Source organism: Anastrepha ludens, chromosome 2 (assembly GCF_028408465.1).
Source record: "Anastrepha ludens isolate Willacy chromosome 2, idAnaLude1.1, whole genome shotgun sequence".
In the NCBI taxonomy this organism is placed as follows: domain Eukaryota; kingdom Metazoa; phylum Arthropoda; class Insecta; order Diptera; family Tephritidae; genus Anastrepha; species Anastrepha ludens.
The window spans coordinates 102,673,658-102,696,834 of NC_071498.1; the positions used below are offsets into that span (position 1 = coordinate 102,673,658).

Sequence of the window (23,177 nt, forward strand, 5' to 3'; positions counted from 1 at the left end):
TATGTGTATGTACGCTAATAATTATGCACAGAATGCTTCGATTTGCACAGAGTGTTTTGTATTTTGAAGCTAATCGCTCTTACAAGGACTTGTTGTCATAAATTGCATAAACTTATAAAAGAGACGTGTCTATAAACTAAAATATGTTAAAAAATTAAAAAAATAAACATCAAACTGCAACTAATCCAAAATGACATCCGCTTCAACCGCTTTGAATGCTATCTTTTTACCAGAGAACTGCACCGGCTCAGTGTAAAACATTCATACGCTTCGCTTGAACAAAAAAACAGGCCTTTGCGTTCAAACGATCGAACTTGTTCAAATAAGTTATTGTCATTGTTTATTTCAGCTCAATCAAATCATGTGCTGCGTTTTAGCTCTTCGATGTTATCACCAATCGTCTTCATAGCAGCCGTTTCGGGTATTTGCTCGTTCGGCTATACATTAATTTTTTTGAGCAAGAATAAAAGGGCTATAGAGCCAAATGAGCCGGTTTGAACACGTATGATCCCGCATGAGTTTTTGCTTGTAACTAACGATAGCAAAGTAAAAGCAAAATTTTAAAGCAAAAACACTATATTTTCATATTTGTTTTTTTTCTTAAAACTTATAATAAAACACGAAAGAAAATAATGTAAATAAGGAAACATTGCTAAAACCAACTAATCCTTTCAAATACGAAACGCAATTTACAGCGTACATTCTACGCCAACGCTCGAGTGCTCGAACATGTGCTATTTACAATAATGACAATTACTTCTTTGAACAAGTTTGATCGTTTGAACGCAAAGGCCGATGCTAATTTCATTCAATGCTGCTTTTTGTTCAATGATTAGATTTGAGCCGAAGATATTAGATCATACGTGTTGACTGAGCTGAACTACGCGTTCGCCTGCATGAGCTGACTGCACTTGACCAAATATTTTGGTTCAATTGACTGAATGTGAGCAAGAAATTTAGCGTATGAACAACTCAAGAAAACAGTGAGCCATGCAGGTCTCTGCTTTTTACTATAAAACTTTGAAATGTTTTATCACTTGGCAATAGTTAAATTTATCAATTATTTCGTTTTACTGCTATAGTTTTTAAAATAGAGGGAATAGTTTTTCCAGAAATTGCTGTTTGTGTGTACGTTCGCTATGTGCCCAACTCCGTTAAGCGGAAATAAGCAGGCAAGGCAAAAATAAAAATGTTTGATTTCCAGGCGGCATAAAAGTGTATGTACCTCCATTTATAGAACAACATCAAGACGCACACCACAAACTGGAGGAGATACTCGACGAAACGCCGATCAAAGGAGGATAATTTATCAAAATGTCAGTCAATGTCAATGTAAGCCTGCATCGAATACAACTCAGAGGAGATGTCGGCACTGATTCTGAAGGAAAAAGAACAATTGAAAAAAAAACGCTATTCGGTCAGAGTAATATATTATATAAGAACTGAATGACAACTTTCTTGTCAGGCCAACTTCAAAAAGAGTAAAAGTCCAAGACGAATGGGGGAAGGTACTTCAGAACTTCTACGCAGACGTATCTGATTGAAGCAAATGAAATATAAATAGGAGGAAGGTGCCCGTTCCGCTAACAAAATTCGATTATAATTGGTTGTAAACTGATTCTAACTAGTTTATATTAGTTATTGAGGGGTGATTTTTTCTTTATTTTCAAGCTCACGGATCATTGAAGTATTTCGAAGCCCAGAATTTAGGCTATAACTAAAGCCCTAACTCCGATGTGCATATTTTCGTTAACAACCAGGTGGTGCCAGCAATTCAAAGTTGAAAGAGCTTTCCCCTAATTGATGAGCCCCTGCCTACTGCATGCCTGAACTCAAAGGAATATAAAAAGATGAGTGGACATACCTATGTCTTAAAAAAAAACTAATGAAAGCCTATCGAAGCTCAGAATGCCACGAATCCACCTTTATCTGTGATACCTTAAGGCCATTTTCACATTAACCGACGTCGACAACGACACGACATCAGCGCAACACCGATACAGGCATGGCATTTGCAGTATACTTTCACATTAGCGATGCCACGGTTAGTTGACGTGTGTGGCACGGAGTTTATATTATTCTCATATTTGTATGCCAAATTCACGGCTTTGAGTCGATTATTTCAATTTATATAGCAATATCGCATTTAGACCCCAACTTTTTCATGAAATCTTTCAAAGCCATTAAAAAAATCAACAAGACCGATCAAAACTCGTCGACGATATCAGCGCAGTAATCGCTGCCTACGGACATATCGACATGTCCGTTACGACACGAAAGCAACATATCGGAGTGTGTGAAAGATTTCTCACTTTTTGTTTTATATGTCATAAACTATCGCACCCGCCAGCACCGTTGTTGGTGACGTGCAGTTATTGTTTCGGCTAATGTGAAAATGGCCTAAGGCAGAGCTGATATTGAACACAAATACCTTTTGGGATACACTAATATCTTGAGGAACTACCTAAATCATGATTCTTTCATACATCGCAAAGCCAGTGGTTGAAGTGGAATATTAATTGTATTGTCTTATGACAAAATGAAGGCAATGCTAAATACACCCCAGAAAATCTTCGGTGCCACTGCCCAGAATTCTGTAGATCACGAACTAGGTGTCTTGATTCTGCGTCCTTTCCTTCATTGAGGAATACTGCTGGCTTGATTATTAATAATTCACTAAAACGCGCGAAAAGGTGCAGTACAGGGAATTACATCTAAAGTCTACACTGGCACAGAGTCCCTAGGCGGAACTATATATCAATTGGTATGTAAAGACCAAATGCTTTGTGGATAAACCAGCTTCGATTAAAGCATTTGAAGCTAATATAGAGTCCGCCATATAACTTAACGGAATTAAAAATGCTATAAAAAAGAAACTACTCAATATTTTTCCAAACTGTTTTTTTTTATTTTGAAGCACAATCCTTCCGGTTAATGATGGAATACAACTTCATTCATATGGCTGCCTCGGCTAGCCATGCACCATCCCATATGATCGGTCCAATTTTCCAACACATTTTCGATTGCATGCGGCTGTATTTCAGCTATATCTGCTACTCGCGTATGTTGGTCTTCAGTGCATCAACTGTTGCTGGTTTGTTGGCATAACACTGGTCTTTGACGGCACCCCAAAGATAATAATCCAACGGTGTCAAATCGCAGCTCCGAGGCGGCCAAACGATATCAGAATTTCGGCTGATAATGCGATCTTCGAAGGCAGTGCGCAAAAGATTGATCGTAGCATGCGCTGTGTGGCACACATTCATACACATTCTGCAACGTTACCGTGATTTTCAAAGTAATGTCGTAATATTTCCCAGCGTTCTTTGAGCGTATACACAACCATTTTCGTTCAGCGAAAGAATAAAACTAGTTTTCTGTCAAATCAGATGACAGCTAAGTGTTACCATTCTTCAAATAATACCTAGTTCAAATCCGTATCGATAGATGGCGGGCCCTGTATAACTAAAGTTATTCACGAGATACTGACTGAAGGCTGAATTACGGCGCAGTCGCGGCCAACATTTGAAAGGGATTATCTTTAAAAAAATAAATCCCATGAATGGTTCCACACAAAAATAATAAAGATTGCCAAATAGATTTGAATTTTCGTTTTTTTATTTCAATCTAAAGTCTGATACCTCTAAAGTGATCACCCTATCAGTTGAGATTACGAGTTATAAAGCTTTTTTTCAAAACCAAAATCTTATGTTACGGATAAAATATATTCAAAATATGCTACTATTTGGTCAATTACGAGCTATGAATATAAATAAAGTCAGCGAGTTGTACAGCTTTTTTCTCTGTCACGAACAAGAGAAAAATATGCCAGTTATCGAGGGAACCAAATTACATACATTTTGTACGAGTTATCCAAGCGACTGGTCTTTTTTACCAATTATCGTGATTTAAAATTTTTCGAGCATGTGAGTTATCGCGATTCCACTGCATCTATATTTATTTTTGTGCAGATGCATATCAGCTTATTGCACTCTGCACTGCTATGTTAGCAAAGCGAAAATAAATCTAATATCCTTGTCGATATGAATTTAATACACTCAAATGCAAATAAAAATAAAAATGAAATATCAATGCGCTCAACACGACCTCGCGTATTTTTTTATGGAAAAATATGCATACACATATGAATGAAGGATATTGATTTGTGTATGACTATATACTATGTGTGAATGAATGTATCTACAGTCACTTCTTCAAAGTCAGAAAAATATCCATAAAACAGAAACTCAATTCACTAAAGATATTTATGCATCTACAGTATGCTTTTTGGGTTGCACATCAAATTTCTTTAGCCCAATTTTATTTAAGAAAATCCGTGACCTTGAAATTAATAAGGATTTGGGCAGATCCAAGTATTTTGAGAATTTTCATCTAAAAATTGGTTTATTAATAGGCTTGAGTATTAGAAGAAGTAAACTGAAACCACTTTGAAAGAAATAACAATTATTTTGAGATTTACTCAGTGTTTAAAATTATGATTTAAGTTTTTTTCAAGTGAAATATTTTGGGTTGTTTTTACCGTTGTTAGGGGGTTTTCAATTTTTTTAGAATAAAATATACTTAAAAAAGTTATTTGAGAAAAAAAGTGTAATTGGTTTTTTGAAATAGAAGTTTTTGGTACTTTTGAAACATACCCCAATAAGATTTTTTCTTTTTTTTTTCATAGCTTAGACTATACCTAGTTATCTTTGAAAGTTTCATAATACGATTCCGATAACTTAGCTCCTTAACCACTCAATCAGTCAAATCCGTCAAAAAACATAAAGGCTCGTAAGATAAAATACCTTTAAGTCAAAACTAAACCTTAACTTAAAAGCGGTTTTATGTTTTAGTTAAAAAAAGACATTTTAAGTTGGTTGTCGTAATGACGCATTTAGACCTGTTTTAGATCTATTGTGATACCACTGGAGTTTATCCTTACACTATGGGTTCCTTTTTAAACCATCACTGTTGCTTATTCTAAGTTAATTCGTAACGAAAGTAATAAAAAATAGTGATGTGCACAAAAAATGCGTTTAGCAATGAATGCAGACAGTTATTAGGTATGTACATATGTAATTCAGTATTTTCCGAGCAGTCGTTTTGAGCACATATCCACAAATGAGTGCATATGTGTGTTTAATAAAGCGTAATGTGCCGAAATTAAAACAAAAGTAATAAAAATTTGCGGCCGCCGTAGCCGAATGGGTTGGTGCGTGACTACCATTCGCAATTCACAGAGAGAACGTTGGTTCGAATCTCGGTGAAACACCAAAATTAAGAAAAACATTTTTCTAATAGCGGTCGCCCCTCGACAGGCAATGGCAAACCTCCGGGTGTATTTCTGTCATGAAAAAACTCCTCATAAAAATATCTGTAGGTCCCTCCATTTGTTGAACAACATCAAGACGCACACCACAAATAGGAGGAGGAGCTCGGCCAAACACCAAAAAAAAGGGTGTACGCGCCAATTATATATATATAATAAATTTTTGATTCTTTAATTGTCGGTTGAGCTGACGAAATAGATATTTGTATTTCGAAAACGCAAAGAATTAAAAAACCCAAGGCTAGGTTAAGTTAGGTTTGCCAGGTTGCTTGTCTAAGACAGTTCACTCGGTGGCCCTAACTGCATTTGATTTCCATCATTGCTTAAACAACTTACATCTTTTCAAGAATGTAATTAGTCCCTCCAGTGAGACATTTTGCAAACTTCTCAGGTCTTCAAAGAAATAATCACTAAGATATTTCGCACGGCTTCTTTGAAGTACAGGATATTCACAGAGAAAATGTTGTACAGACTCAATTTCTTCTTACTGTTGTAGAACTAACTTTGCTTTGTCAGTGTAGTGTAATCACCGGTCGTCTTCGTCATCTAATTGTAGGTCCAGCAAACTGGCTGTTCCGATAGGTTGGGTCCAGAGGGAGAGAGGTGTTAGATGAGTGGGTTTGATGGGGCATGTGAAAAGGTGGTTAGCGTCGTGAGGGGTGCCTTCACATGCTGGACATATATTTTGTATGTCGGGATCGATTCTGGATAAGTAAGAGTTTAACCTGCTACAATATCCAAAACGTAGTTGTGCAAAGGTTACGAGGAACCCTCGGAGAAGTTGGAGCTCTTCGTCTGCAATGGGTGGTGGTTGGATTCCGATGACGGCATTCGGGGGTTGGCGGCTTAAGGAGGTGGTAAGTGTCTCCCGATGAATGTCGTTGATTGTCTGTCTGTACACTGTCCGATCCAGTAGTTGTCGGCCTGTTTTGTCCTGGATCTCGTCGGTGTAATTAAGGAAGTGCCTCCTGACATGCCTGAGAGGTGGCTCAGGTTCAAGCAGGTGCTCGCATAGGTGAGATCTTCTTCATCTTCACAACTGGCTAGGGTTCCAATAGTGTGGTGACCCGTTATAACACCTGTGAGGACGCTGGTAATGGATCTGCTCCAAGCAGACATTTTAATATTCAGTTTGGTGAGAGCGCTTTGGAGGCCCTGCAATTAATAGTCAGAGACCACCCTCTATTGGTTTTTGCGATTACGCTCAATTCAGTTGCAGTTTCAGTTCGTTTAGAGGAATACTAATCCCTTTTATCACTCGCTGAAGGTCCAGATCATAGCCCTTCCTTACACACTCATCCGCTCTTCCAATCCGGAGTGGGCGGGGACCCAACAAAGTGTGGTGTGGTGTTAAGTTGATGTGCGCTGAGGCCAGTGCCTTGATCGCTGCTGGACTATCAACAAAAATGGTAAGGTTTGCCGGAGGTAAGTCCATTAATTTTATCATTTTTGCTGCTTTGTCTATAGCGTAGATCGCAGCTTGGAAGACGCTACCCGGTTTGGGATTCTAAAGAAGTAATTTACGAATATTTATTCCGAGTACACTTCCGATCCCCTGACGTTGCCCATTTTTTAACCTTCAGTATAAATATGGTGACCACTATCATTTGATATGACTCTGGTCTGCCAATTCTTTCTGTCGCGTATTCGTATTTTATAGTGTTCGGAACTAGATAGTCTGTTTTCGATGCTTCTTATAAGTGTTCCACAGATAGTAGAACTGATGCGTGACTGTGTGTGTTTTCTTTTAGCATACCTGCTGCTTTAATCCTGGAACCAGATTTGGCCGCTATTCCTTTAACCTGTATATAAATAGGTGGAATATGTAGGATCACTTCCAGCGCCGCCTGAGGCTTCGATGTTTAACACAATTTTTGAATTTGGATGGATTTTTCAACAAATACATTTTTTAGTACTTAAAACACAATATTTTAAAGTTATCATAAAAGAGATAAGAGCGTAAAAATATATTTTTATCTTTTTATTTTATTTATTTATTTATTTATTGCCTTTGAATGGATACATTCTTACAGACTATATTAAGCTAATGTACGTTAGTTTAGTAGTTACTAAGAATAGAACGATTTAAGATGATTGACTAAGATGCTATACGGCCATGTAAAATCAGCACCAGAAGAATTGAAAAACATATTTAAATCTGCACATGCCCCAGGAATCGGAGCATTCACCCCATAGTTGGTTCTCGAGAAGCCAATTTTAAAGGTTTCGTACTGTCGGAGCCTCATATTGGGTGTATTAATATGAATTTTACTTAAAAGATAAGGACAATCAATAGATCCAGAAATGGTACGAATAATAAATGAGCACGATAGAATAGATCGTCTGCTATCAAGTGGTTTTAAGTCAGTCAATAAACATCGAGAGCGGTACGATGGTACAGGTTCAGAAAAGTTTAAAGATCGGAGCGCAAAACGAAGAAAGACTTTCTGAACTCTCTCAATCCGATTAGACATACCTATTTGGTACGGTCTCCAAATAACAGCGGCATACTCTAATCTTGATCTAACAAAAGCACAATACAATGTTTTGAGAGTGTGTGGGTTGGTAAATGCAGAACAATTTCGGCGTACGAATGCTAGCATCGCATATGATCGTCTTATGACGTGGTTAACATGGCTGGTGAAATTCAGCTTAGAGTCGAAAATAACGCCTAAGTCAAAGGTCAAAGTAAGGTAAGCCAGCAATACTATACGAAGTATGCAAAGTATTGTTTGATTTAGCATATTTTACGTGAAAGCATTTGCTAATATTTAGTGACAAACGGTTTAAATAGCACCAGTTCCGGATTTAATTATATATCCTTTACATGAACACTTAATTTATGTGAACAGAGCCTGCGTAAACGAGCGGGTACTGTATATATTTTTTTACGGGCAATGCGCCCATTGAACGCTATTTTCGGAGTACATGGCGTATGGTTTTATTTCCAAATTAAGTATTATAAAATAATTCAAACAATTTTCTATCAAACTTTTACCTATTTTTCTATCAAATACATATTTAGCAGTAATCAAACGCAAAAAAATTGTCTATGATTTTATAGCATTTCGAAATAACCTCACTTTTGTGCAAATGGGTGAAAAATCATTTTTTCATAGAGTCAAAGAAAGATCCGTATTTCTTTTTGGATAATCAGTTTTGATTTCCTTTTTCGGATAATGAGCTGGTTTTTCTTTATTTATCCGTAAAAAAATCGTAATATAAAACTTTTTCATTATTTTTCTTTTCATATGCCTTAATGAAAATTAAATAAAGCTACTTCCAACGTGAAACAATTTTTCTCAACGCTTTATTAATTCATGCAGTAAAGGGATAAAGATAATTCAGTTTCATAAACCATTCCTGGTGCCCTTAATTTCGGCCACTCATTACTTTTCGGAAAATGCAGCGTTTTGAAATATTTCATTACTCGTTCTTGTTTTATTTTATGCTTCTTACGTTCTTAATGGCATAGTTTTTATTCAGGACTTCAACAATATCTTAAAAGCTTTTTCCCGAAGTTGTAATGAGAAATTATAATGACACTTTCGTCTTCAATTGCTTCATGGGAAGATATTTTTGCGTTATGAAATGAAATGAACGTATGAAACTGACTAAAAGAACTGGCCAACTAAAAAAATATTCAAATAGACCTCATAGGCGAAACGTTTTCAAATTTTTGAAGGATATATTTTTTACTTTAATGGGGCTTATGAAGTTTCTTACGGGTTTATTAACTACAGAACAACTGAAACAAAAAAAATAAAAAAATATATATATATAAACAAAATAAATAAACTTTTTTCTTTAATGGTTTAATAAGCCAAAAATATCCAAGTGTATGACTTTCACTGTGGCTCACTGTATCAAATCTTGTAAATTTAATAAACTTTTAGCAACATTCAAATATCAATAAAAGTATGCCTGATAATATGAAATCGGAAGCTGAGGTGTACATACATAAATAATATATCCCCTTGTGCTCCACACATGTGTACGTAGGTATGCAAATGTTACATTTTGGTAGGGAAAATCGTGACATACATAAATATTGAATTTGGGTAAATATTTATCGACATGCACTCAATACATGTGAAGCAATCTTCGAATTTTACTCCAAACTCTTTGAATGCCAGCGACATACATATTTCACTGATAGTTGGGTGTAGTCTGCTACTTCACAGCTGTAAAGTTCCTAGCCAACCATCTAATGCATTAGTAAGTACTACCTATCGTCTGAATGCCGTTCCATATACATATGTATGTACATATACAAGTATCATTTTATTCACGTGAATTGTGTCAAGCTCAGCTGGTAACGTAGCTCTTTGCCATGCCATTCGACTTAAGTAATTAAAAAATGAGAGATTTGCGCCACCTGGCTGTGTAAATTATCCAAAAATGACTAATTATAGTTTTGCTAGGAGAATTTAGTTGGGCGGGAAAAAGTTGGCATTTAATTAGTTTTATCATTCATCATCAATGAAACTCAGATAACTATTAATAAGCTATTTAGTACACGAAATTTATTTTGAAATGACAAGTAAGAATCTGTCAAAAAATAAGGAAAATGCAGGTAATCTTTTGATCTTTTTGAAACTTTGGAAAATAGTAGGCTTTTATGGGACACTGTGGTATTCAAAAGGATATTATATTGTTTTAGGTTGGGGAATAAGTTTGTAGCGTTTTTACCGAAGACTTTTATTTAAACAAAAAACAATAATTATGTTCATAAATTAATCAATTATATATTCGCCATTGCTGTTTACAATCTCTTCCCACCTCTCGACCAATTTGTTAATGCCGTTCCGCCCAAAATCGCCTGGTCTGGTCTGGTCGAATGGTTTGGTGCGTGACTACCATTCGAAATTCAGAGAGAACGTAGGTTGGAATCTTGGTGAAACACCAAAGTTAAGAAAAAGTTTTTTTCTAATAGCGGTCGCTCCTCGGCAGGCAATGGTAAACTTCTGAGTGTATTTCTGCCATGAAAAAGCTCCTCTGCCGTACGGAGTCGGCTTGACATTGTAGGACCCTCCATTTGTGGAACAACATCAAGACGTACATTATAAATAGGAGGAGGAGCTCGGCCAAACACCCAAAAGGGGTGTACGCGCCAATTATATATATATATATATATATATATATATATATATATATGGTCACACTTTTACAAATTTAATATATTTTTTGCAATTTTTATTAAATTTTTTGCATTCTTTTATCGGTTGAGGGCATGCTTGCTACGACAAGGTAAGGGAAGCTACATATAAATTAAATAGAATTTCCAAATTTCTTCCCTCAATTTAGAAATTCACGAACTACGGTGAGAGATAACAGCCCTCTTCCATTCGCTATCCGTTAGCGAGTGGCGAACAGATGAAGCACGTTGGCAACCCAGGAAATGAGCTGCCAAAAATGGCATTTGTTTGGAAGCACTGAATTAGTAATAGTAAGGCTACGTTTAGACACCGTTATTCGAGTTACTTCCTATGCTTTGGTTTTTAGTCTACAGTCAACAACAACATTAAGATGAACGAGAACACAAAGCGTGTTGCCCGAGCGCGAGCATCTCGGGATCTCGCTCCCTTCTCCTTTGACTTCTCTATCAAAAGTTAAGAGCTGCCACAACAAAACTTGGCGTGCAAGTACAGTTCGCATTATTGAATATAGTGACTTCAAGTAAACAAAGCAAGCAGAGAAGTGTCAAATCAAAGACGCCTAATGACATTTTATAATCACCTTCGAAACGCACTCCCCATTTCAAAAGTGGACACTCACAATTTCTAAACCTGTTCCCTAAATTTCAACCTGATTCCTAAAGTAAAGTCTGCATTAAACAGGAAAATATTTGACTCTATTAAAATATAAAAGGAAAGCGGCACACGCCTTGAAGCAACTGACAGAAGAAAACTTCCAGCACTGCTTCGAATAATGGCAGATTTGAAGGCACGTTATACGCGTAGAGCGTATATTTAGGAGTGATCAGTGCTCGGACTGAAAAATACTGGACATGCAAGCCACGGTGTCTGTTGAGGAAGCTGCTACAATTTCCATGACGCATTTATCTTCATTATTCAGGTATCTACAAGAATTCTGATCTATAAGAATCGATGAGGTGAAACTCAAAAAAATGTCAAGTTCCTACTAGGGTATTGACGGACTATAAGGTGCAATCCCTTCGGAATGTGTTTCACAGCTGCCTATTCAAATACCGTGGTTCTCACTTTACACTTTATTTGCTTTAGAAGCTATGAAGTCTAACTATACGACAAATTCAAGGCCGAGGTTTGGGGGTGGCAAATTTCTCTGCAAAACGATGACGTTGGGTAAGTTTATCAACATCCACGAAGGGTTTATTGCGGATAAAGTTGTCAGATTTTTGTTTGAAAAGCTGTACATTTCTGTAAAAAATTGTAACCTCCAATCGAAGAGATTGTTTAGGAAATAAAAGTTTCTTAATTTTATTAAACATAAAAAAAAAATATTTGTAATAAAATAACATAAACAGTGCGAAAATAACACAAACAATGAGCGAAGTAAATGTAAATAAAAAAATGAACAAAAAAATTTTTAAGCTTAATATTTAATGGACTATGAATAAGTTCGTGCGGTTTTACAACAGATGGCGTAACTTGATTATTATTCCATCGATCCACATTTCCAAACATTCATTGGAGAGCTACTGTCGTAAGGCACAAACGTCAGTATAAGTTTTTTATTTGAAGCGTAAACAACAATATTTTTACCACACTTGAAAATGTCGAATTTCGTGCCAAATAATGTGTTTTTGCGGGGAATTCTTCTTCATTATTTTAATATGAAGAAAAAAGCAGCCGAAAGTCATCGTATCTTGGTGGAAGTTTATGGTGAGCATGCTCTATCTGAGCGAACGTGCCAGAAGTGGTTTGCACGCTTTAAAAGTGGTGATTTTGGCTTGGAAGACGAAGAACGCGAGGGTGCGCCGCCAAAGTTCATGGATACCGAATTGGAGGAATTGCTCGATCAAGATCCGGCTCAAACGCAAGAAGAGGTTGCAAAAACTTTGGGAGTTGATCAATCAACCATTTCCAAACGTTTAAAAGCCATGGGAATGATCCGAAAGGTAGGCCATTGGGTGCCGTATGAATTGAAGCCAAGAGACGTTGAACGCCGTTTTATGGCATGCGAACAACTGCTTCAACGGCACAAAAGAAAGGGTTTTTTGCATCGAATTGTGACTGGCGATGAAAAGTGGGTCCATTACGACAATCCAAAACGTCGGGCAACGTATGGATACCCTGGCCATGCTTCAACATCGACGTCGGCGCAGAATATTCATGGCCTGAAGGTTATGCTGTGTATCTGGTGGGACCAGCTGGGTGTTGTGTATTATGAGCTACTGAAACCGAATGAAACGATTACGGGGGATGTCTACCGACGACAATTGATGCGTTTGAGCCGAGCACTGCGAGAAAAACGGCCGCAATACGCCGATAGACACGACAAAGTTATTTTGCAACATGACAATGCTCGGCCACATGTTGCACAAGTGGTCAAAACATACTTAGAAACGCTCAAATGGGATGTCCTACCCCACCCGCCGTATAGTCCAGACCTTGCGCCATCCGATTACTATCTCTTCCGATCGATGCAACATGGCCTGGCTGACCAGCACTTCCGTAATTACGATGAAGTCAAAAAATGGATCGATTCGTGGATTGCGCGGGAATCCGTGAATTGCCAGAAAGATGGGAAAAAGTAGTAGTAAGCGATGGACAATATTTTGAATATTAAATTTGTAACCATTTTACGTCAATAAAGTTTCAAATTTCGAAAAAAAACCGCACGAACTTATTCATAGTCCTATTATTTTTTTTTTTATTGTAGCTACAAAAAAAATTAAATATGTATGCATTTGAATTTATTCGTTGGAATCTGAAATTTTAGAAAAACTATAAGCCTATCTAAGAAAATGAATTTTCCTGTTAAAACCGGCAGCATAGATTTTTCATTTTTTGTGGTGGTCAAATAGAGTTTCTTTATATGTGACCAATGTTGTTTCGGAGAATCTGAAATAACATTTAACGTATTAATCTGAATTAAACAACGCGTATTTTACGCCTATGTAGATACCACTAGTGAATATTTTCTAGACGTTACCTTTTTTATATGACATCTTTGACATTTTTTTATGCAGATGTACAACGATAGAACAATGCGTTAAAATGATTGAAACTTATTCTGAAAATGGTCGATCTTTAAAAACAACATAAGGTATTCGTTGGTGGAAATAATCATCCGAATGAGTCGACTATTCAAAACTTGGTAAAACAATTTCAAGAAACTGATACTGTCGGGGTTAGGAAAAGTACCGACAGATCAAAAACTGGATATTCTGTTGAGAATATTGCTGCTGCAGGGCCAGTGTTACTGAACAACCTTCAACATCGATATCTCGACGTTCTCAATAATTAGAAATTTATGAATCGATTGTTTGGCCGATTTTACCAATAGATGTGCTAATGCTGGACATTTAAATGATGTAATTTTATAAATATGCAGTGAAACCACTCTTGAACGGGCAATCATCGAGTAAGCTTTTGTCCGTCCGAGAAAGGTGTCCACTCGAAAGAGGTTAACTGCTTCAAAATACATAAGATTTGGTATAGGAAAAAATGTCTGCTCAAGGGAGGTGTCCGTTAGGAGTGGTTACACTGTAATTTTTAAGAGCCGCATTTTGAATAAAAATCTAGGTGTACGTTTTGGAAAGACCCCTTATAATGTTAAGGCATATGAAATAAAATTCCGAGAGAAATTCTTTAGGTAAAACACTTTAACCAATTATTGGTTCGTATTGAACTTTTAGTTGAGACGTGCCTAAAATTTACCCTTAAAATGGGGTTAGAGGATTAAAAGTTCTACAAATATATTTCCTAGAAAATTTCACTCTGGGTCTTCTGCAACAAAAATTTAATGCGATTAATAAAAATCCTTAAAAAAAATTACACAGTGCAACAAAATAAACAATTGCTGCGTACACTCCTGTTAGGTATTTGGCAAACTGCTCATTCTATTCGTGGCATGTGTCTTGATGTTGTTCCACAAATGGAGGGACCTACAGTTTTAAGCCGACTCCGAACGGCAGGTATGTTTTTATGAGAACCTTTTTCGTGGTAGAAATATGCTCGGAGGTTTGTCGTTGCTAGCCGAGGGGCGACTGCTGTTACAAAACACGTTTTCTATCATGCTATTTTCCCGAATGGTAGTCACGCACTAACCCATTCGGCTATGGCGGCCGCACAGTGTAGTTAATTTTATTGCGCTACAATGCGTATTTTTTCGCTCAGTATTATTTGCTCTCTTTGAAACTTTCTCATTATTTTTCTAATCCTGAAAGCCTAACAGTTATATTCTTTTATTTTGGAGGAAAATATTTTCTACTTTGTAATGGCAACACATTAGATCAGAAAAACTGATTTGACCTATGGGAGGACCGATGATTATGAATATCTGGGCAGTTTGCAAATAGGAGTAAATGGCTTTACTGTGGTAGAATATCCAAATTATGATGGCAAATAAGTACATTTTGTAGTTGCTGTGTTGCCTCGATAATTTGCCATGCTGCCAGGTTATTTGCTCCTAATTGTGAATTGCCCTAATATAAATAATATTACGTATTGTTTGACCTCGATTAACTTGGGATGAAGTTATTGTAGAATGAAAGTGGCTTAAGTTTTTGGTCACATAAATACAAAAACAAAAAAATAATAATAATGGGAAAAGTTTGTAAAACTTATACTCAGCGAGTCATCTTGAGATGAATTTAATTGAAATCCATCAAATAGCTTGAAGTTGAATCAAATAGAAATAACTAAATACATACATGTATACACAGACTATATTATTTATGTATGTATAAGTCAGAATATATCTACGTATATGTATATGTACATTTATTTATTTTTCATGAGAAAGTTTGTGTGCTATTGCTTTTGTTGCACATTTCAGCAGCAGTTAATGCCATAAATTAGGAAACTTCGCTTATTAAAATTTTTATGCATATTCGCCAATAACGTCACACAAGACAAACTTTGGCTGGATGAGTTTTACACATGGATGCACACAAATGTCCAAGCTGGCTGTCACAAACATTCTCTCATACGAATACATTTCTCTCTCGAATATGTATATTTCCATAAATATGTATGTATGGGTTACACCGCGGGCTTGGTGAGTTAAGCACTCTTTGTCGCGTTAATGACCATAAATTATATGCAGCCACTCATTGTTGTTGTACTTTTTGTGTTCGCAGCTGACAACTTAGTCCCTGTTACCAGAAAATGGTGGTATTTCAAGTGATTTTTATGATATACTTTTTGTTGCTGTGCGAAAATAACCACGTCTGCAATTTTAATAAAACCTGGCGAGATAAACTTTATACATCGAATACAAATTATCTGCAGTCATTTATTTTTATATTTGTTTATATCCTGTAGTAGAATGAACTACTTAGTGAAGGATTAGCGAAGAGTTAGCTTTTTAGGGGAAGGTACTGGTTCTTGTTCTATTTACATATGTATGTATGTATAAATATATAATATATTATTTATTTTAAGGGTCTATATTACAAATTACTATACAGACCAAACAAAAATGTGAAGAGAAACAAACCAAATTTGGCAACTAAAATATTAGCAATCAGTATAAATTCAATATTAAGAGTGTGACTAAATTTAAAATTTTCAATGCGTGTACTACTCGCAAATTTAGTTAATTTTAGGAACATTAAAGATTATATGCTCAATTAGAACTGGGCAGTCAACGATGCCACAGCCATAACAGCACTAACATAAACGAAGTGAAGGGACTGTTCTTCTCCTTTCTAGATATTCTAGATTAATTAGTCTTAGCCGAGAATTAAAGGATGAAACAGGGACCTCAAATCGTAGGGAACGTCATGCCTGCTTGAGATATATTTTTGGAATGTTCTCAATTCTACAAGTATTTACCGAAAGTTGCTCGTAAGGTCACTAAATCTTAACACCGTAATCCAAGAGCGAACGAACAAGAACCGTAAACAGCAGTGCGTAGGTATACGGATAAGCAAATTCAGATGCATTACGACGAATGAAGCCTAGCATCGAGTACGATTTTGAAAGAATAAAATCAATGTGACCACTGAAAGAAAATTTCATATCGAATAAAATTCCAAGATCCTTAAACTCTGTTACACTTTGTAGTACATTATTAGAAATGGTGTAGGATTTATTGAAAATGGCAAATGAAAAAAATTTTTAATATTCAAAGACAGACGCGACTTTATGCAGTCGAGTTCAAGCTTCTGAGCATCCACTGAGTCCTAAAAAGGTGAGAAAATTTTTAAATCATCTGCGAAGAGCAGTGCTGTGCGTTGACGCCAGTTGAAAACAATAAGGGAGGTCAGGTCATCGTCGACTTGGTCTTTCCAACGTTCTTGTTTTGCGTGCTCCAGCAGTACATTTCGAAAAGAGCACCTTATTTGCTGGAACATTATTGTCAATTCCCTCAACGTGACCTAGTCAGCGCAGCCACTTAATTTTAATGCATTTTACTACATCGATGTCGGCATACAGTAAGACCAGGAGGATGAGTGATTGATAGAGCTTCGTGAAGAAAATTTCCAATCCTCGGAAACCCTAATAGAGAGATGTACATACTTCAATATCAAGCGCAACCGAGAACTTCGTAATCTTATCAGTAAGCTAAGTGGCCATTAAGACCCTCAGATATAGTCAGTGGAAAACACTTGACATGACCAATTGAGCTTGAATTCCCTAGATACGCAGTCACGTGGATTGCAGATAAAATTGGGGGAGAATGTTTCAGATGAGCCCAAATATAATATCTTTAATTTCGATGATATGCAATTCATAAGGAGAAGAACCAGTGAAGTATGTTCGACTCGCCGTTAGATAAGTGACTGAGATTCTTTCCACATTCAAATGGCTGCTGAACCCAATAAAGTTTTTTAAATTGTTATGTTGCAGTAACTGCCATTGGTAAGTATACAGTTGTCAAAATATTCAGTAAACCTTTTTATTTCGTTATGCCTCGCTTCGCACTTGCCGGAAATGTGTGTCAAAAATAATATCGAAATTCCGGCTAAGTTATAAATACAGGGATCCGGAGTTGGCAAAATATCATGAGCCCCATTTTTGGCTCAGTTAGTGGGAGTGAAAACTAGCACAAATGTGAGACCAAGCATTAATGCACCTACATACATACCTGTAGATTAACTTTTTGTTGCGGTTTATGGCCTGGCGTTAACAGTTCTGACATCCGCCAATTTCTACTTATATCATAATCATAGTCGATACACCAGAGCTGGGGTAGGGAATAATATAGTACGAATAATGCTGGAGATTTTTTCTCTTATATATGATGGCACAATCGACATGAGGTTGGAGTTAGAAGCATACGATGATGGTACGACTGGAGCGCCTTTTCGTCGATTCATTTTCTGCTGAAATCCGAACACATGTCCTTCACTCTCAGTTTTGAAGACGGCACTAGACGAGGAACTAACTCTGGAAGCACAGCCTATATGGGAAGCCTCGACCTCCCACAGCATTGCCAAATGAATTGTGTCACTCCATATCATGCAGTTAAAATGGGATCCGGAACGACGCGAGTAATTTATGCGAAGAAGAAAGAGGTACCTTAGAACACCTCTTTTAACATTGTCCTGTACTAAGCAGAACTCGTTAAACTGATAAGACGATATTGCTGACAAAAGTTTAAACACTGGAACACTACGGACCCTTGTGGTCTATATGAGATCTGTTCAGACCAGCCAGATATACCTAACCTAACCTATAAAATACAAGAAATTATAAGTACATATACACACACACATTTTCTTGATACGGCATCGTGCGCATAAAAACGTAGAAAAACTGCATTTTGAGATATTTTTATAATTTGTGCTTTTACAATTTAACATGCGGCACTTCGTTTGCATTAGTTTTTTTAGTTTAAATATCACAAATCACAATACGAGCATTACTAAGCCACTCACTCTATTTATCAAAAAACATGTAATTTCTTTTCCTTTTGCTTGCTTTGATTATTTGCTTTGTATTATTATGGTGCATGACGTCAGCCTTATCAAAATCGCGAAAAATAATGTAAATAAAAAAAGTAACAATTTTCGAAAGACGCCACCTTCGGTATTCAATTTGGCTTGGATACCACCTTTAATATATTCGCTTTGCCTGTCCATCGATTAACTGCTGGAGTGACCAGCCACCATAATTTCTTTTATGAAAAGCAATATCAGCAATAACTAAGTAATAGCAACAAAATCAATCGGATTCTCTAGCAGAGTTTCAAACTGATTCGGCTGCTCAATTGCAGGATAAGCGTAAAAGAGGCAAGCATAATTTTTGCTGATGACTCTTAAGAGGCTACTTCAGTAGTTGAGTGAATAGTGAATATTTAGGAGTTTATGTGTATGCATGTATATATTTCAGGCATGGTGTATGAGTATATTTAGTTTTGAAGTGCACTTGAGATCTTTTGTATTTTGTTGCTATTTTGCGTTCATTTCAATCTTTATTGCTTTTGTATGTTGTTTGTATATTTGGTTTAACTTCACTAATCCTGTGATAAAAATAATATGTGTATATGTACAAAACTGAACTTACGGTTTGACAACATAGCTTCTGTTTTCATACCTGCAAAGAAACGTAAGAGAGAAAGCAGAAATTAGTGGACAAAGCAGTAATGATATACATATATACATATATTAGAAAGTTTAATTAATTGATTAAAAATTTGCTTTAAAAATTACTCAACGAAATTGGTAGCCAGTCACACGCCGTCGCCAGTCTGGTGGCAAGATGCCATTAAAAGTAAAGGAAAGGCTTTCGGGATCAGTAGAGTGAGATCAGCAGAAAGCTATACTATTAAATAAAATAAATCCGTTTAAACGAATTCTGTGTTTCCTAATATCTCTGAAAAGCTAAATTTGCTCCGAATCGGTGGCATTCTCAGAGAAATTTGCCGATCGCAGAGTTTTATGGTAAATAAAATGCGACTTTGACGTTTGCCGTCAGCTGAAACTGTGACTAATTTATTTATTTATTTAATAATCCTGAAAGTATTGCAATTCATAAATGCCAATATAAAGTATAAAGTAACAAATTAATTAATTAAATAACAAGCGATATCGAGAAGACTGAAGTTTTCGCGCAACACCTTGAAAGGAGATTTCAACCCCATGAAATAATTGATAAGTTTACACTACCTTCTTGAAAACAAAGAAAAACTCCGGTTTTGACCTCATAACAGCTGAAGTTCTAAAAAAAACCCAACACCTATCGCATTGGGTAAATAAACACTGATCATGAATTCAGTCATTCGTTTAAAATATATATGCAATGGAAATTCACGGAAAATATATTGATTCCCAAACCAGAAAAAATTCAAATGAAATAGCCTCTTATCGCTCAAACTTGTTATTTGTTGTTACCATTGTTGGAAAGATTTTTTGAGAAGCTATTTGCCACCCGCTTAAAATAAATTATCGCGCTCAAAGATGCCATACCAATTTGCATTTAGAGAAAATCATTCTATACAATAGAAGAAGCTCTGAAGAAAAAATGCTCTGTTTCGCCATTTGCCTCGAGGTCGCCCAAGAGATCGACAAAGTCTGGCACGAGGGGCTAACCTACAAACTTAAAATGATACTTACGATGCAGTTTGCAGATCTACTAGAAACCTATATCAATGATCGGTATTTTCGAATAAAGCATGGACAGACATTATTCAAACACAAAGTAATGCAGGCGTCCCTCAATGTAGCATATTCGGACCTATTTTGTACTGGTTATACACTGTAGATATGTCTGTTCCTGAATCCAGCAAAATCGCAACATTTGCGGATGATATACATATGTATGCTCTACGTTGGTGAAAACGAGAATGCATTAACTGAAAGAATTTGGACCTTTGTTTTCTTGTAAAAATGAGAATCACCGGAATATTTTAATAGCTCAAAAGTTGTATGTCTAATGATGTAATTTTATAAAAGTCGTTGCCGGGAGCCGCCATAGCCGAATGGGTTAGTGTGTGACTACCATTCTGAAGTGCAGATTCGAAACTCCAATTGATAAACAAATTTTCAAATAGCGCTTGACGCTCGGCAGACAATGGCAAGCCTCCAAGTGTATTTCTGCCGCAAAAAAGCTCCTCCGCCGTTTGGAGGCGGCGTTTAGGGGCACACCACAAATAGGAGGAGGAGCTCGTTGGAAAATTGAAAAAAATGCTGACAAAAAAAAAAAAAAATTGATAATTGTTTTTTAGCGACTCAATATGTTCAAAAGCTCAAAAAAATATATTGTATAACGAATGAACAAAATTCGAGCGACCATTCGAGTTACTCGCACTGCTCAATACTCTAAAATAAAGCAATTTTTATAAGAATTAGCGTAAATTTCCAAAAAACTTGGAATCGCTGATTTACTATCAATCAATGTTTGTGCGCCCATAATTATTGTCGACATGAAATAACGGATGCCTAGCATTACCGCAGTAATCATTCCCAATGCTGAAAAGAAAATAAATGTTGTTTTGATTTTTAAAGTTCCTGTAATACTCGTCAACATGGCAATTGATTTCGTATTCCACATTGCCTTCTCCACTAGCTTCCTGAATGGCGCATCCCCTCAGTCAATATGAGGGAAATTTGGTATTCATATTTTACCCATGGTGAAAAAATAATTAAAGTGTGTTAAAAAATGTTAGAACAAAATACCTTTTAAATATACTCATATAATAATCCTCCGCATTTTAAACACTTAATATTCTTCAACTATGTAACGTATTTTCTATTTTTTCTATGCTTTTTGTGCCGTTTTAACAAAACAGCAATAATTTGCATCCCTCAACAAGCCATTAATGCCAGGAAATTACTCAATTTAAGCTTTTAATCAACTACATAAACACTTCTTCTAACGAAACCTGGTAACTGGAAAAGTGTTTACTTAAAATTATAATATTTGTCGGAAAAACACGTTGGACAAATCGATCGATAACTGAATTGTAGGATGAGGCTGGTTGCATTGAGCTTCGGCATCTAATAACCAGCCAGAGGAACTCAGGAGTAAGCAGACACCACTTAGTTGCATTTATGGCCTCCAACGCCCGTCATGCACACATACGTGCATAAATGCGCATTCATACACAAGTACATATGTGTGCATGCATGTGCACATCATCAAAACATTAGCTAACAAGCTATGAGTTCCTGTTCTTTTACTTAGCCCCTCTGTGCTACAGTTACAATTTCCGCTTCATACATCTGAAAGATCAAGATGAGGTGCAGTGTACATGTAAACATTATAACGAAGTTACCCAATTTTTTTCATTCATGAGTAAATTTGATATACCAACGTACATATATATACAGATATTTTCTAATATTTACTTATACAATGTTTTACGACTTAACATTTTTTTCTACTTTTTTGTTTGTTAAGTATTTTTAATCCTTAATGAAAACCATTTATTTTAGACTTTCAAACTTTATACAAAGTTTTACAAAATTCAACAAATTTTCATCTAAAGTTTGACCTTTTAAATCTAAATTCTTTTAGAAAATTTTCGGGTATGCAGTAATATGACTTATGCAATTTTTAACACTCCATCTAGGGTGAGGTGCAAAATACTGGCTGTAATATCATCGCTTATGTGGACAATATTGCATTAACGACTTCAGGAAAGCTATTCCAAGTTCTGATCGAACTTTACCAAACACTCTCTACATACTGGATAGCTGCTCCAGGGAAAATAGACAGGGAGAGTAAACGCCACAAACGTCTATTCACAAACAAATATAAAATATCTGCTTTCAAGGCGCCCTCACTAAATGGGGTGGGACTTGCTCTTGTATATATATATTGTTTGGCCGAGCTCCTCCTCCTATTTGTGGAGTGCGTCTTGATGTTGTTCCACAAATGGAGGGACCTACAGTTTCAAGCAGACTCCGAATGGCAGATATTTTTATGAGGAGCTTTTTCATGGCAGAAATACACTCGGAGGTTTGCCATTGCCTGCCGAGGGGCGACCGCTATTAGAAAACTGTTTTTCTTAATTTTGGTGTTTCACCGAAGTTCGAACCAACGTTCTCTCCGTGAATTGCGAAAGGTAGTCACGCACCACCCCATTCGGCTACGGCTGCCACTTGCCCTTGTAACCGAGGTATTATTGTAGACCGCAAACTCAACTAGAACACAAACATCGAGTCGGACGAGTCCAGAAGAGCGGTCGCAAACAACTTAAGGTAAATGGGCCTTAAAACTGCGCATATTATACCAGATATATACCGGGCTTATGAGACCTATTTGGGGACTATGGTGAAATGAAAACATGGTATCCGAAAGCAAAATGGAAAGGGTACAAACGGTAATATCCATGCTTAACATAGAAAAGCTGCCTTCTTCCTCAGGACTTTAGATACTCTATTAGACCTTCTCCCCACAGATATCTGTGGCAAATTTCGGTCTAATTGCAACGTAATCAGGCTGAATGCATGCCTACCCTGGAAAGAGTTTAGATTTTGGCACTCGAAAGTTCTCGGAACTCTTCCTTGAGCTAGACTACACTGCTGTTATTTTTAAATTAAATAATTTTTCGACACGAATCGCACAAAGATGTGAGTGGGATAAAGTGAAGTACCAATATCGTTGCCAACCTCGTCATCACTGTCAGTAGGACTCTCTTCTATCTCCGCTGCCTTCTCTGGAAGTAAATCAACTTTAGTATCAGATTCAGAAGCCATCTTTTCACCTTCAGACTCCAAATTATCAAAAACTTTTTGAATATTAGA

At 36.5% G+C, this 23,177-nt stretch overlaps 1 protein-coding gene across 9 annotated transcripts in view; it reads right to left on the bottom strand.

The window, feature by feature from the left end:
- The window catches only part of LOC128854956 (tolloid-like protein 1), a 64,279-nt gene extending 45,265 nt beyond the window's left edge, over positions 1–19,014 (bottom strand). For 8 of the 9 annotated variants that reach the window (XR_008453660.1, XR_008453658.1, XR_008453659.1 and 5 more), the window contains exon 1: positions 18,994–19,013. Coding sequence is in view for 5 of the 9 variants with exons in the window: in XM_054089479.1 (XP_053945454.1) it covers positions 18,994–19,006 (13 nt within the window). In the remaining 4 variants the exon portion in view is untranslated. Of the gene's footprint in view, positions 1–18,993 lie in introns of all 9 variants that reach the window. The other variant, XR_008453661.1, reaches the window with a different exon arrangement.
- Between the last annotated feature and the right edge of the window lie 4,163 nt (positions 19,015–23,177).